This window comes from Mesoplodon bidens (assembly GCF_964165515.1).
Source record: "Mesoplodon bidens genome assembly, contig: HAP1_SCAFFOLD_118, whole genome shotgun sequence".
In the NCBI taxonomy this organism is placed as follows: Eukaryota; Metazoa; Chordata; class Mammalia; order Artiodactyla; family Ziphiidae; genus Mesoplodon; species Mesoplodon bidens.
Window position 1 is genome coordinate 219,498 of NW_027671260.1, and position 16,500 is coordinate 235,997.

The 16,500-nt window shown below is 47.0% G+C and overlaps 1 protein-coding gene and 1 pseudogene across 2 annotated transcripts in view; one reads left to right on the forward strand and one right to left on the reverse strand.

Moving 5' to 3' along the window:
• LOC308611648 (centrosomal protein of 78 kDa-like) overlaps positions 1 to 16,500 on the reverse strand; it is a 400,758-nt pseudogene that overhangs the window by 81,635 nt on the left and 302,623 nt on the right. The gene's annotated exons all lie outside the window — the stretch shown is intronic.
• LOC308611633 (uncharacterized protein) lies at positions 429 to 15,259 on the forward strand. The gene is made up of 3 exons (XM_081260345.1): positions 429 to 625; positions 11,836 to 11,960; positions 14,877 to 15,259. The coding sequence occupies exons 1-3, from the start codon at positions 436 to 438 to the stop codon at positions 15,141 to 15,143; spliced, it is 582 nt and encodes a 193-aa protein (XP_081116471.1). The 5' UTR covers positions 429 to 435; the 3' UTR covers positions 15,144 to 15,259.

Genomic DNA, 16,500 nt, shown 5'->3' on the forward strand with positions numbered 1-16,500 from the left:
TCTCTGGAAATATGCAGCTGCTATCTGGGGAGTCTGGGCAAATGTTGGCTTGTCAGCACTCTTTCAAATCAGGAAACCGCACTTTATGACCAGCTTGTGTGTTGATCTCAGCAGGAATTCTGTAACCAAATTTGCTTCCCCTTTCAGCCAAATCGTCCTTGGCAATTTGGCTTTGGAATTGCCTATACCTAAACAAAGGGTCTCTTTGACCATCCAGAGTCCCAATTAGAGTGCACGTGAAATAAAAGCTGCCTCCTTCCTTCCGCCCCCCAAAAAAGGGAAGTAGAACTGGGCCGTCACAGGGCGGCCAACATACGGCTCTGCCTGCTTCACGGGCCCGTCAAGAACACTGCTCTGTGCGGGTCACAGCCATCAGGTGGTATTACTGGCGATGGTGCCCAGGCTCCTCACGACCTCATCTCTTTCCAGGCATGCATGACAATGTCTTGCTGTAGCAATGACCTGAAGAAGGAGGTCGACCTCCTGCAGCACCTGCAGGTCAGCCCACCTGTCTCAGGGCTCCAGAAGGTGGCGCTGGACATCTTGCGCCTGTCACTGTCCTGGCTGGAGGAAACGGAGCATCTCCTCCACGAGGTGGGGATCCAGTTCTCCAGCTCCGACAAAGGTGATTGAAACTCTTTTCTCACATAGTTACATGACTGAACTATTGCGTTGAATCTGATCACGATGGGACATCTGTTGAGGGAGGCTTCTTAGGTATGTGGCCAAGTGTTCCCTTCTCCAGACTTCACTTTGCTTCACCACTTGAGAAGCAGTGTTCCTGGAAAAAAGTACACAAGTGAGACGTGATACTGGAGAAAAAGGAGACGTGACAGAGTCAACAGGAAAAATCGAAATTACGCTCAATCTTCTCTCTCAGAAGTAACCCTATATATACATAGAGAGAGCAGAGACGTTTTTCAGAGCAGCTTTATGTTCATGGCAAAATTGAGAGGATGATACAGAGATTTCCCAGGTACCCCCTGTCCCCACTCATACACAGCCTCCCCCATGTATCAGCATCAGCACCAGAGAGGTACAGTTGTCAGGACTGATGAACCTACATTGACACATCCTAATCACCCCAAGTCCATGGTTTATATTAGGGTTCACTCTTTTTCATTTTAATTTTATTGGAGTGTAGTTGATTTACAGTGCTGTGTAGGGGTCACTCTTGCTGTTGTACATCCTATGGGTTTGGGCTTGGACAAATGTGTGATGACATGTATCCACCATTATAATATCATACAGAATCGTTTCACTGCCCTGGCCTTTCTCGCCTTCTGAGATGGCCCACGCTCTGTCTGTGGAGTGTGTTTCTCTCTAAATAAGTCCACGTCTTACCTATCACTTTGTCTCTCACTGAATTCTTTCTGCGATGAGACATCAACAACCTGAGCTTCATTAAGTCCTGAGACCAGCAGGTCCACCAATAATGAGGCCCACCCCGGGGAGGACCCAGAGGCCCTGTAAATCACGATGCTCCACCGGGAAGATGGTCCAGTCCTGAAGGTGCCTTTGATCCCAAATCTACTGCCCTAAGCAGAAGCCGGGGAGCATGGTGGGGGATGTGGTTCAGATCAGGCCATCTCTGAGCAGATTGGTGGATTCTGTGCACAAAGCCCTGGTATTAGGTCAACTCGATTTATGAGTTTCACTTCTCAGGTCACTCTGTAACTACACAGTAACGGAAAGGACAGAGAATTCATTAAAAGCCACCTGTGGAGTCCATAGAGGGGAAGTGGGGTGGGTGAAGTTACAGATCAGGGACGTGGTAATAAAGCAAAATGATGATAACCTATAAACCCAAATATCTAGAAACTGATATTCTAGAAATTGAGGAAAGTAAAGCTACAAGTTTAACAAAATAAAAAGAAGCAAAGGAGAAGCCAACTTCAAAGCCAGCCTATGCAATTCCTCCAGGGCAGCGCACATTTGTCTGATTGAAGCCTGGCCCTGCTGTTCTTCAGTGCCTTCCTATTAGTGCCTTAAGTAATCAACATCTCCAGTAATCCCTCTGCAGTGTTCAGGAATTCAACTCGTCAACCTGTGGAAACCTGTGGTTTGAGGACTTATGTTTTTTAGAAACCTTCTTTTCTTTTCAAAACTGGACATTTTTATTTCAAATAAAAGAACCTATCCCCCCCCCAAAAAAAAAGAATAGTTTCACTGCCCTGAAAATCCTCTGTGCTCCCTCCCAGCCCCCGCGCAGCCCCTGGCAACCACATATCTTTTTACCGTCGCCATAGTTTTTGCCTTTTCCAGGATATCATGTAGTTGGAATCATACAACTTTTCAGATTAGTTTCTTTTATTTAGTAATATGCATTTTCGTTTCCTCCAAGTCTTTGCATGGCTTAATAGCTCTTTTTTTCTTTTTAAGTGCCCAATAATATTCCATTTTCCATTCACCTACTGAAGGACATCCTGGTGGCTTCCAAGTTTTGGCAGTTATGAATAAAGCTGCCATAAACGTCCACGTGCAGGGTTTTGTGTGGACATGTTTTCAACTCCTTTGAGTAAATACCAAGGGCGCGGTTGCTGAATCGTGTGGTTAGAGTACATTTAGGTGTTTTTTTTAATTTTAATTTATTTTATTTTATTTATTTTTGGCTGCGTTGGGTCTTCATTGCTGCGCATGGGCTTTCTCTAGTTACCGCAAGCGGGGGCTACTCTTCCTTGTGGTGCACGGGCTTCTCATTGCAGTGGCTTCTCTTGTTGCGTTGCATGGTCTCTAGGTGCGCAGGCTTCAGTAGTTGTGGCACGCGGGCTCAGTAGTTGTGGCACACAGGCTTAGTTGCTCTGCGGCATGCGGGATCTTCCCAGACCAGGGCTTGACCCTGTGTCCCTTGCATTGGCAGGCGGATTCTTAACCACTACGCCACCAGGCAAGTCCGTAGAGTACGTTTAGTTTTTAAGAAAACCACAAAACTCTTTTCCAAAGTGGCTGTTTTGCGTTCCCGCGAACAATGAATGAGAGTTCCTGTTGCTTCACATCCTCGCTAGTGTTTGGTATCTTCACTACTATCATATTTTGTGTGGAACTTCCAGGGCATTTTCCCATGGAAAGAGCTGTGTGATTCTAGGCAAGTTACTTCCCCTCTCTGTGCCTGTTTCTTTACCTGTCAAATGGGGATAATAGGGAATACTCACCCCGTAGGATTTTTGTGAGGATTAAAATGCATTGATATATGTAAAGTACTTAGAATAGTACCTGGCATAAAATAGGCACTACCTATCCACGTGTATTGATTTTTTAACTTTACAAAAGAATAATGTCATATTATACCCAATTTCCTTTAGTTTCATTCCTAACAGTACATCTGGAGCATCCTTCAATGTCAATACACACAGATCTACATCATCGCTGTCACTGATGGCAAGGAACCCCATTCTGAAGGATGTACCGTAATTTATTTAGCCAGTCCTCTATCATGGGCATTTAAGTTGCTTCCAGTTTTTCACACTTAATAGATGAGGCTGACATAAATATTATTCACACATACCTGTTCATCTTATCTTTATCATCCTAGATGTGGAAGGATATGAACCACTTTCATTCAACAAAGATTTATCGCAGGCCTCCTAGATACCAGGCACAGTGCAGGTTGGAAATATAATGGGGTCAGAAACAGGTAGAATCCAGGTTATGGGGTATATGGATGTTGGCTGTAAAATTCCTCCCTGTTCGCTGTACATTTGAAATCTTTCATTATAAAATGTTGGGGAACTAACAGGCACTCTCCCTGTGCTTGTAGATCTTAGGGTCTCAGGGAGGAATAGGGTGGGGCCTTAACTGAAAAATCTCTCACATGTAAAATTTTAATCATGACAGTTGCTTTGAAGAAGTGCAGGGCTCTGACCTGGTCAGGGACGGCAGGGCAACTGCAGGGTGCATAGGAGTTATTTGCCAAAGAGGGGAGGGGAGGGCATTCTGGGTGGAGGGAGCAGCGTGGTGGGATCGAAGGAAGCATGGAGAACTCAAGGGGCTTAAAGAAATGGAGGCGGAGGGCAGGGACTGGTGAAGGAGGTCCACAGGGGCTGTATCATGTTGTGGCCGGGGGCTTGCAGAGCCCTGGTAAGAAGCTCTGCTTTAACCTGAGAGCAGAGAGAAGCCCACGAAAGGTTTTAAGGAAGAAACTGATGGAACAGGCTTGCATTTGGAGACAGTCGTCTTGGCCACGAGTGGAAAATGTACAGGAAGGTGGCCAGCACAGAACCCCGGGAGAGCAGTTAGGAGGCTGTCACAAGACACGATGGTGGCCCTCACTGTGGCAATGGAGGGGACGGAGCAAGAGAGAAGATTCCAGGGGCATTTAAGAGATGAATCAACAGGCCTCAGTGATGGAGTTAGATATGGCTAGAAGGGAAGTGATGGAGAGAAAGGGGGCTACAGATCTCCAGGTTTCTGGCTTGTGTTAAAAGTACAGATGTGGTTCCTTCACTAAAATCCAGAGTAAGGAATGCAACAGGAGGACCAGGTTTGAGAGGGAAGATGAGTGTGAGGTGCCTGTAGACATCCAAAGTGAGGTGCCAAGGATGCAGCTGTCACCCTGGATATCCAACCGTATCAGTGATGTGGCCCCGGAACCCAGAAGAACATGTGCCACATAGCGGGTGCTTAGTCAGATGGGATGGATGGACGGGTGGATGGATGGATGGTGATTAAAGCCATACGTGTGAATGGTATCACTAGGAAGAAAGTATTGAATGAGAAAGGAGAGCCCAGGGCCACACCTGGGAAACTCCAACATTTACCGTTGATCCTTCTTGCCAAAGCGCTCTCCAGGGAGGCTGCACAAACTTGACATTCTTGCAATAATGAATGAGAATAGAGGAGTGATTTTCAACTCCGGTGATTAAACAACCCCAGCCAGGATATGTCTAAGGTAATCCAGAAGGTGGTGCAAATTTCTTTTAAATGTGTTTAAAAAGAAAGGCAAGGCTTCCCTGGTGGCACAGTGGTTGGGAGTCTGCCTGCTAATGCAGGGGACACGGGTTCGAGCCCTGGTCTGGGAGGATCCCACATGCCGCGGAGCAGCTAGGCCCGTGAGCCACAACTACTGAGCCTGCGCGTCTGGAGCCTGTGCTCCACAACAAGAGACGCTGCGATAGTGAGAGGCCCGCGCACCGCGATGAAGAGTGGCCCCTGCTTGCTGCAACTAGATGAAGCCCTCTCACAGAAACGAAGACCCAACACAGCAAAAATAAATAAATAAATAAACAAATGTGGGGTTTAAGAAAAAAAAGAGAGGCAAAATCAAGATTAACTTTTCTGTAAGTGCCTGCCCCTCACAGAGAGCATAGAGAAGAGGGGCGTTGCATTTCTCCTGGCAACCCAGACCCTCCCCAACCACTGTATTACTGTTGTTGTAATCATGGCAGGGTCTGAGTGTGCGTGAAACCAAGAGAGATGTGGCCCACAGTTCTAGCTGTTCTTCAAAATCAGAACTAAAACAAGGAAAGGTCATGATCTCTATCCTAGTAATAGCGGGGCCAAGCAATGTGTGCACTGTCCCCTCCCCAGGCTTCAGGAGTCACTGAAGCCTCTGTCTCTAAATCTAGTCTTACATTACCGTAAAGAAACATGGGTTGCAAAATTAAGCCATCAGGGGCTTCCCTGGTGGCACAGTGGTTGAGAGTCCGCCTGCTGATGCAGGGGACACGGGTTCGTGCCCCGGTCCGGGAAGATCCCACATGCCGCGGAGCGGCTGGGCCCGTGAGCCATGGCTGCTGAGCCTGCGCGTCCGGAGCCTGTGCTCCGCAACAGGAGAGGCCACAACAGTGAGAGGCCCACGTACCGCTAAAAAAAAAAAAAAAAAGAAGCTGGCTCAAAAACTTTTTATGTGTTAGACCACCATGATAAGTGATTCAAGGTACTTCCCATTACTGAGGCCAGCAGGGGATCCCCCAGTCACTCATCACCATACACAAGCAGTCCTAAGAGCCTTGTGTGTTCACAGTTCCTAAGAGGAGGGTAGGAACCATGGTTTGTTTAATTCCTCCTCGGTACTTGTCACTGTGTTAGTTGTTTTACATGTACTGTGTACTTTCATCTTCCAACAGCCCAATGAGCCAGGTACTATTGTCGTCTTTATTTTGCAAGTAAGGAAACTGAGTATCAATAACATTAAGGAACTTGCTCAAAGTCACACAGCTGGTACATGGTAGGGTCAGGACTCAAACTGAGGTCGTTGTGATCCTAGCACTTGTGATTTTTCTGTGACCCCACATGCCCTCTGAAGATCCAGAGGGGTACCAGGTACATGCCCAGTTCCTAGAGGACAGGTTCTGTCGTTAACTTGAACAGAGACAAACCTGAGAGTTTCATTCCCTGGAGTGAAGGGTGTCTGATGCGCACCGTGGGCCTCGCCCCAGCAAAGCCCCATTTGCATTAGAGCAAATAAGTCTGAGTTCAGGCTTTGGAGACCAGCTGCTAAGGTGTGACTCTCAAGTGTGCGCTTACTCATTGTGTGAGCAGGTCTCGACTTCTGTGTGCCTCTGTTTACTTGGTTATAAAATGGGGTTAAGATCTCACCAGGTAGTTGTGAGGATTAAACGACGTGGTACCCAAATCATGGGGTCACACATAAGCCTTAGGAAACGGTAGCTGCCATCCGCATCAGCCTTGAATACTTGTTGATTGAATGTGAACTAAATGCGGATGGCAAGCAGATGGGTATGCGCACAGGCAGGGCAGCTTGATTTACTCACGCCGAGGTGCCTTTACCTGTGACCCCTGCCGCATCTCTATTTGACAGCTAGTCAGATTTTCTTAGCCGTGAGCACTCAGTTCTCTTCCCAGGCCTTCTTTCTCGGCTCTTGACAATGGGCTGCATTTCCTAGCTGCCGAGTGGTAAAGCTGGGACTCCATCCAGGTCCCTCTGACCTCAAAGCCCCTGCTCTGAACCACCATACTACCTGCCTTTTGAAATATTGTCCTAAGGGAAAAAACGCATGTAACGAGCTAGGTCTGTAAAATCCTGAAATAAATCCCTCAGGGAAATCCAGGTTGAGTAACTATTGTTGGATCATGTCATGAGCAGCCCAGGAGATTGGGGTCACTACTAAAGATCTGATTGGTTAAGATATCACCTAACACCTGTCAGAATGGCCGTCACCAAAAAGAACACAAATAACAACTGTTGGCGAGGATATGGAGAAAAGGGAACCCTTGTACACTGTTGGTGGAAATGTAAATTGGTGTGGCCACTACGGAAAACAGTTTGAAGGTTTCTCAAAACACTAAAAATAGAACTACCACATGATCCAGCAATTCCACTCCTGGGTATTTATTCCCCTAAAATGGAAAACACTAATTCAAAAAGATACATGCACCCCAATGTTCATAGCAGCATTATTTACCATAGCCAAGACATGAAAGCAACCTAAGTGCCCATCAACAGATGAGTGGATAAAGAAGATGCAATAGGGAATTCCCTGGCGCTCCAGTGGATAGGAGTTGACGCTTTCACTGCTACGGCCCAGGTTCAGTCCCTGGTTGGGGAACTAAGATCCCACAAGCTGCATGGTGTGGCCACCCCCCAAAAATAGATGTGATATATCTATATCTATATCTATATCTATATCTATATCTATATCTATATCTATATATGCAGTGGAATACTACACAGCCATAAAAAAGAATGCAATTTTGCCATTTGCAGCAACATGGATGGACTTGGAGGGTACTATGCTTAGTGAAATAAGTCAGACAGAGAAAGACATATACTGTATGATACCACTTTTATGTGGAATCTAAAAAATAAAACTAGTGAATATAAGAAAAAAAGAAATAGACTCACAGATATAGAAAACAAACTAGTGGTTACCAGTGGGGAGCGGGAAAGGGGGAGGGACAAGTTAGAGGTAGGGAAATAAGAGGAACAAACTACCGTGCTCACTTCAGCAGCACATATACTAAAATTGGAACAATACAGAGAAGATTAACATGGCCCCTGTGCAAGGATGACACGGAAATTCATGAAGCATTCCATCCTTTTGTGACCAGAATGGGAAGGAAATTCAAAAAAGAGGGGATATATGAATACATAGAGCTGATTCACGTTGCTGTACAGTTGAAACTAACACAACATCGTAAAGCAGCTATACTCCAATTTCAAAAAAAGAGGTACAAACTACTATGTATAAAATAAATAAGCTACAATGATATATTTTACAGCACAGGGAATATAGCCAATATATTTTTTTTAATTTCAGTTTTTCCTAATTTTTTTTTCTTTTTTTTTTAAACCCCACATTTGTTTATTTATTTATTTTTTTGGCTGTCTTGGGTTTTCGTTTCTGTGCGAGGGCTTTCTCTATTTGTGGCAAGCGGGGGCCACTCCTCATTGTGGTGCGCTGGCCTCTCACTATCGCGGCCTCTCTCGTTGTGGAACACAGGCTCCAGACGCACAGGCTCAGTAGTTGCGGCTCACGGTCCTAGTCGCTCCGCGGCATTTGGGATCCTCCCAGACCAGGGCCTGAACCCGTGTCCCCTGCATTAGCAGGCAGACTCTCAACCACTGCGCCACCAGGGAAGCCCATAGCCAATATTTTATAACTATAAATGGAATATAACCTTTAAAAATTGTGAATCACTATGTTGTACACCTGAAACATACAATATTTTACATTGACTATATCTCAATTAAAAAGTAAAAAAGCTGCGACCTAAAAAAAAAAAAAATCTGATTAGTGAAGGATTACTGTGTGGTCCCACTGGAAGACAGGAAACATCTAAGGAGGACCTTAAAAGTCAGCTCCCCTCTCCTCCTGCCTGGTTTCTCAGCTTCTTTTGATAAGGGAAAGAAAGGACTTTTTACATTGATCTTTGCAAGCTCAGTTGATTGTGTCTATTTCTGCAAGACTTTGTTGCAAATAAAAGGATTCCCTGCATACATAGAAGATCGCTCTTTCTCAGATATCCAAGATATGCAGTATTTTTATGTGAAAAAAAAGAAAGTTGTAATACAATATGCACAGTGTTCTCTCTTTTTTTTCTTTTTTTTTTTTCAAATGCCAATATCCGACCACAGGAGAAAACTGAAGGAAAAGACATAAAAGTGTTGAGAGTATTATCCCAGCATGATGAGACTGCGTGAACCATGACTTTCCCGCAGTCGTTCAACAACTATTTATTGCAGCCCCACTGTGTGCCGGCCACTGAGGATACAGCGGGGGGACACTTTCCACTTTATGGGTTTCTGCCCTGTTTGGATTTGTGTAACAGGCATGTGTAACTTTTGTATCCAGAACTATAATCAAGAATTGCTTCTTCTCCCAGAGAAGAAAATCCCTCTTTCCAACAGCCCAAGTCCGCATCACCCATCTCTGCCATCTCGGGATCCGCCCAGCGCCCCTCTCCTCACGCACCCTTCACATCAGCCAGCCCAGCCCTTCACTCTCCAGCCTCTAGTCTCTCTGAAAAGAGAATGACAGACCTAGGTCTGAATTCTGATCCTACTGCTTACCAGCTCCATAGCTGAACCTTGCTGGGCGTCTGTGTCTCACCTATAAATGCAAACACATTTCCTTCCTGGGCTGTTTGTAATGATCAGAAAATATCACGTGGTAAACTTCTGGCATGGTGCCTGGCACATGGCAAGTGGTTAATACTGAATAGCTATTATTATAATATTATTATTCTCACTCTTCCAAGCTGGAAATTCTCAGCAAGTGGCATTGTCAGAGGTCAAGGGCCCAGGCACGAGCCGGTTCAGCTCCCCTCCTGTCTCTCTCCGCACCCACCTTTCCTCCTTTCCCTCCATCTTCCCTCACTATGTTCTCTTTCCAAATGCAGCTCTTCCCTCCCTGAGTCTCCCCTTCTCTCTCCCTCCCAGACGACCTTGTGAACAAGCTCCTGAATCACGACCTCCTTCTTCAGCGTCTACAGCCTCCCACTCCATCTTTCTCCTTCATCATCAAGTATGCACTTCAAGCTGGTGTATCTTCACTGGGACCACTGCTTCCTTAGCTCCTTTTCTACTGCTTGTACTCCTGTCCCACTAAGACCTTGAAGTGCATTACACCCTGTGTGCTCACCACCAACTTCCCACATTGTCTTTGCCTCTTTGGCAACTGACGTGGCCCCCCCTGCACTGAAGCCCCAGCTTCCTCCCCCCGCCATGTTCTCTCTGGCCTACCCAACCCTCTCGGTTTGCTTTCTTGAAACCCTCTCATCTTTGATAATTACAGCTTGGGTGGGTGATGCTCCTGGCAGCCAGTAGGTGGAGGCCAGGGATGCTGCTAAACGTCCTACGGTGCCCAGGACGGCTCCCACAACGAGGACTGTCCAGCCCAACACGTCGAGATGCTGCAGTTGAGAAATGCTGCTGGCTCCTTCGTCTCTAATGCATCCCAGTTATTTTTCTGAAAAAAAAAATCACCCTTCATTAAGCCAACTCACTGCTCCATCAGAAGCTGAAATAGCAGTGACTCAGACCCTGGAGTCACACCACTGTGATCCCAAGCCCTGGCTCAGCCATTTGCCAGCTGTGTGGCGTCCAGCAGCCACAGGTCTCAGAGCCCGACTGCCTCATGTGTAAAAGGAGGCGATGCCAGGACAATACAGTGGGGTGATGCATTGATGGCTTGGCAGAGGGCCGGGCACACAGGTCACACTCGTGACATTTCAGTGATGTTTAAATCAAGTTTATACTCTTTGGGCTACTGTTCTAGGCTGGCCACAAACTGAGCTCAGCTTTCCATCCCGACTCTTCCCTCTACTCCTCCCCTCCCCCATCATCTGCTCTACCCCAATTAAGCTCTTCCAGAACATGCACTGCATTTCCCCACCTCTCATCCTACCTCCTGCCTTCACCCCCCATATTAGTTTCCTATGGCTGTTCTAACAAATTACCACAAACTTAGGGGCTTAACACCACTCATATTTATTCTTTTACAGTTCTGGAGGCCAAAGGTCCAAAATCAGTTTCGCTAAGGTAAAGGCAAGGGGCTGGTTCCTTCTGGAGGCTCTAGGAAAGAATCCGTTTCCTTTCCTTTTCTAGCCTCTAGACTGGAAAAGGCGAGGAAGTAAAAATTCCCCGCTTTTCTTGGCTCACGGCAGAGGAGCACCTTCAACTCTCTGCTTCTGTCACAACACCGTCTCTGTCTGTAGTCAGACTCCCTGTGTCTGCTTCTTGTAAGAACCCATGCGCCTATTGTTGGGTCCCCCCAGCTAATCCAGGATAAGCCCGCATCTCAAGATCCTTACCTTCATCACATCTGCAAAGGTCCTTCTGCCCTGTCAGGTAATGTTCATAGGCTCTAAGGATTAGGACCCAGACATCTTTGGGGGGGAGGCATCATTCACCCAACCACCTCTTCCATTCTGACACGCCATCCCCTCCAACTCTGCATACCCACGCATGCCCACGCCCAGTGGGGCCTCAGCCAAGCAGTGATGACACCAGGTGAATGATGGCGCCTCCCCTGGGACTCTTTCATAGACGGATGGTGTGCAAGGACCAACCTTGGGGAACTTCCCAGGATAAATACCCTTTTTAGAGGGAATAGGGCTTTCAAGAAACCAAGCTTGCTGCTGGGTGGAGCCCTGGGCTAGGACACAGAAGCCTGGGTTCAAGCCATCCTCACACCTGTGGCCGAAGGTTCCCCCTCAGTGCCCCCGCCCTGGGAGGCTGCAGCCTCATATGAGCTGTGTGGCCTTGGACAAGTCATTTCACCTCTCTGGGCCTCGATGCCTCACCTGCCAAGGGAGGATGGTGAGCTAATTAGTACTGGCCTGTGGTAAGTGTCCAGTAAATAGCAGCTGTGACTTTTACATGCAGTAACTTCTTCCTGAGCCTTTCTTGAGTGTAAATTATTTCTTTTATAGATCACAAGGACCACATGGATGGATCATTTCTAGACTTAAAGACCCTCGGGATGGAAAAAAATGTTCGGAAAATATTGGATGTAAAACCTGACTTGCCAACTTTTTCAAGAGTAGAGATCGGAACGGTAACCAAAGAAACTTTGTCTCTGCATTGACTGACATGTGGGGAGGGTGGGCATGAGGACAGACACGAGCCGTGTGCCCTGGCACCACTGTATACATCATTGGTTCGAGGCCAGGTCCTCCCTGATGGGCTGGCACCTGTATGGACTGATCGGTGCCTGGCCGTACCAGCGATCCAATGTTTGAATAGAAAGGCGGCTTCCCATCATGTACAGCATGATATAGCATTGCACTGATGCTGGCCAGGTCAATCTCTGGGCCCTCCTTTTCACATCACATGTTATATTCTGCAGAAAATATCCAACAAGCTAATGTACAACAGTATGTCATGAGCTTGCCTAACATTTGCTTTTTGCTATAAACTGAAAAACATGAACACATAAATGGCAGCAGAAGGGAGCCATGATGATTAAGAAGACACAGGTTCTAGAATCAGAGACCTGTGTCCTAATCCCAGCTCTGCAAGCTCTGTGACCTTGGGCAGCCTCCTAACCTTTCTGGGACTTCATTTTCCCAGCTGTAAAATGATGATGGAAAAATTAAAGGAGATCATTATGTAAAGTGCTTATCCCAGTGCCTAGCTCATAGCGAGCACTTTAATAGATGATAGTTATTATTGTCAAACAGTATTTAAAGAGTATTATCCAAGAAAACCTTCCTTTCTTAGGGAGCATAGTTCGTGTTTTCCAGGATTTTCAGAAGTAATTTGATTGTTAGGTTGAAGGTGCCCTGTATCCTAAATGGATGTTTGATCAGGTGTTTGACTGACACATGACAATGGACAGCTCAGGCCAGCATGGCTTGCTGCGGCAGCTAGTCTAAACCAGCTTTTGGAAAACATAATAAAGCCATCCTCTCTGTACCAGCATTTTCTCCTACAATTTTTCTAGACATTTACTCACACGTCTAGAGATGTGAGTCTTCAGAAACTTGTTGGTCTTCCTGATAAAATCGAACCTTCCTTCTCTGAGGTTGGGAGTAGAGGGACCGTCTCCAGGTGGGGAGCTCAGCTGGATCTCACGTCCTGATGGTCCTGCTTCCAAGACCTTCTCCTTGGCAACAAGCCCTCATCCCACCACTGACACCACAGAGCAGGAAACCTCCTAACTCTCAATCCTCCAAGGTTGGCAGTAATTAAATGAAAGAGGAGGAGGAAGAATAGCTGACATCTGTGAACTGCTTACTGTGTGCCAGGCGTTGAGCTCAGCCGGCTCCATGCCTTATGTCATTTAACCATCGTAGCAGCCTTGGGTCATAGTTACTATTATTGTCCCCATTTAACAGATAAGAAAAAGTAAGGCTTCAGGAGGTCAAGTACCTCACCCAAGGTCACAGAATAATGATTGAAGACACACCAGCGGTGTGTCCCTGGTGGTCTGTCTGCGAGCCTGCAGAGACCGGGTGGGGACTGTGTGCTTGGATCCTGTAGCCCAGGCTCTTCCTTAGTGACCCTCCCCTCAGGAAAAGAGGGGGCGTCTGGAGAGGTACAGAGGATGCAGCTCAGGGTAGCTGAAGACACTGAACAGCATCTCAGGTTCTTTTTGCAGCAGATCTGCCCGGTTTATTGTCATCTTCAGATACCCTCTTTTATTCTCATCTCCATAGATACATAGACAAATATGTCCACTCTTATCTACCACAGTCACTTTGGGGGCCATTATAGTTTTTTAGTTGTTTTGTTTTTAATCTCAGAGGTTTTCAGGGTAGTGCCAACAAATGCTAGGGCTAAGAGGTGCTCATGGCAAGCTTTAAAAGCCAATTTATTTTTTAAGGAGGCTTATTATGGTTATTTGTAGTCGTTCAGATCGGGTAACCTATTCAGACTGGTGGCCATTCCATGCAGTCATTTGGCCTTCCAGCAGCCAGCTGGCTGGTTGGGGTCTTAGGGAGATGCAGCTGCAAACACTATCTGCATTGTCTCTGGAAAGGGTCTGAAGTGATGCCCACCCACCAGGTTCCAGAGCTAGGAGAAGGTTGGGCCAAATTTTGTGAGGGTATGGTTTCTGCTGCACAGAAATGAGATTCCTTTAATAAAAAGGAGGGAGGCTATTTTCCACTTAACCTTCATTTGTTCATTCAACAAACATGCCCACTATGCACCACTCATTGCCAGGTGCCATGCTGGGCACAAGGAGGGAGATAGTGAGCAAAAGCCGCATGGTCCCCATTTTTCTGGAGCTTCTCTTCTCAACATCAGCGGTACTGATTTTTTGAGCCAGGTAACTCTTTGTTTGGGAGACTGCCCTATGCATCGTGGGGTGTTTAGCAGCATCCTTGTCCTCTACCCACTAGACGCCAGCAGCAATTATGACACCCACAAATGTGTCCAGGCATTGCTAAATGTCCTGGAGGGGGTAGGGTGGACAGAGTCACCCCCGGTTGAGAACAACTGGCCTAAAGGGAAGACAGACGAGACGGTGGCCAAAGAACGGCACAAGTGATGCATCATTTCAAAGGCAGTTGTGCTCTGAAGGGGTAGGAACACAGTCATAAAGAAAGCAGTTCACAGAGTCAGACTGGATTTAAAACCAACTCTCTTGGCATGGACATATATACACACACACGCTACCAAAGGTAAAATAGATAGCTAGTGGGAAGCAGCTGCATCGCACAGGGAGAGCAGGTTGGTGCTGTGTGTCTACCTAGTGGGGTGGGATAGGGAGGGTGGGAGGGAGACTCAAGAGGCAGGGGATGTGGGGATATATGGATACGTATAGCTGATTCACTTTTTGATACAGCAGACACTAAGACACCATTGTAAAGCAATTATACTCCAATAAAGATGTTAAAAAAATTAACTCTCTCAAATTATTCTTTAGTATCTTTCCAGTTCTTCCATTATTCTTTGGCTTATTCTTCTGGATGTAGAAAATCATAACGGAATGCCAAGAGAGTTTTTCTTCTTTTTTTAATTTCAGCCTCAAAATGGCCTTTCCAGCCCAGGGTCCATCATGGTCTCTGAGAAGTTAAGGAAAATGGATGTGGCTGACGCTTTAGATCTTAGTGAAAAGCTGGTAGGTATACCCAGCATCAGTCCCCTCCTGTCCAAACGTGCGTGCCCTGCAGATAGTTTAAACATCAACTCCACATACATGTTTAGTTGTTACAGTAGCTCCACGAGACCCATCTCCTATCCCAGCATGGGCTGGAAATTGCAGAGCCCAATTCCTTGCAAGACTGGGTAGTAAGAATGAATGTTTATGTCTGTTGTCATTCCCCCTCCCCACTTCCCCCCAATTCTCAAAAAGGCATAGTGTAAATGGATGCGGGGGAAAATGAAAGTCGTACTAAAAGCCCCAAATGCACTCATTTGCAAAGCATGTGTTTCTTCTCTGCAACTGCAGAAAATGAATGAAACAGAGTTAGATGTTTGCCTCCTCAAAGTGGCCACCAGCGGTCTTGGGCCAGGCCTCTTACCTGAGAAATGCTTTCTCGTAGTACATGGACATGAGCAAAACCCTCGGGACTTTGGTGAACATCAAAGGTATGTCAGGTCACGTGTCCATGAAACACCTCTCCCCAAAAGAGAGGGAGAGAGTCTACCAGCTTCGACAAAGAGACCTGTACCTGGTGTTTGATAATATCACCCTACTCAAGAACCAGCTGCAGAGAAAAGAAGAGCTTTTGAGACGATACGAGAAGGACATTGAACAGCTCATGTGTGGCCCATGTCTCCGGCAAAAGGCCCAGGCCTCCGTTCTCCAGGCTAAACCTCGGTGCAGCTGCAGACCCGTAGGGACCAGGACAAGAGGACAGAGGCCTGGGTGTGGATGGGGGCAGGCGGGATGGTGACTCAGGGCCTGATGGACCCAAGTCTCTGGGCAAGAAAGCAGCAGTTAAAGTACCCTACTGTTAAGGAATAAGGTGCACCTTTTATAAATGTGTCTGATGTTTCACCATGTGTGTGCTTTTCGTAATTCCATCCTATTTTCAGTGGTATCCGTTCCCCCACCCTCTCTGGGAAATTGGGAGGGGCTGGTAGCATAACCGTTGCCCCCTTCGTGCTGCACGTCCACAGCCAATGGGCTATTTATTCTGCCCTCTAGTCCCCACATCTTCAGCCTTCCCCCCACTTGTAAGGAAACCGCGAAGCCAGGCATATATGGAAGTGTTCTGAGGATCTTCCAGGTCTGGAGCATTGGTGGTGAGTGAGAAAGCTGAGGAGAAAAGAGACTTTGTCTCTCCCGTGTGCTCAGGCAGAGCAAAGTGTCGGTTCAGATGTACCAGTCACAGGTGGCAAAGCTGAAGGACATCTCCAGAGAGGCCGAAGAAAAGGCGCTGCTGAAGGAGGCCCTGGCGCACATGGAAGAGTGGCTGCACCAGGAGAAGAGGGTCACCAGGGCGATCAGGCAGCAGAAGGTGAGAGGTCCCTGCTCGGAGCAGAGCCTCTGAGGCTGCCCCTCAGCTCCCTTTAGAAACAGCCAACTGAGGTCCCAATGGGATCCAGGCAGCACAGAATGCATTCGCTCATTGCAAAGGAAGGTGGCAGAATAGCTTTAGCGTTAGGCAGACTTAGGTTTAGACTCTTGTTCTGCCATTTAC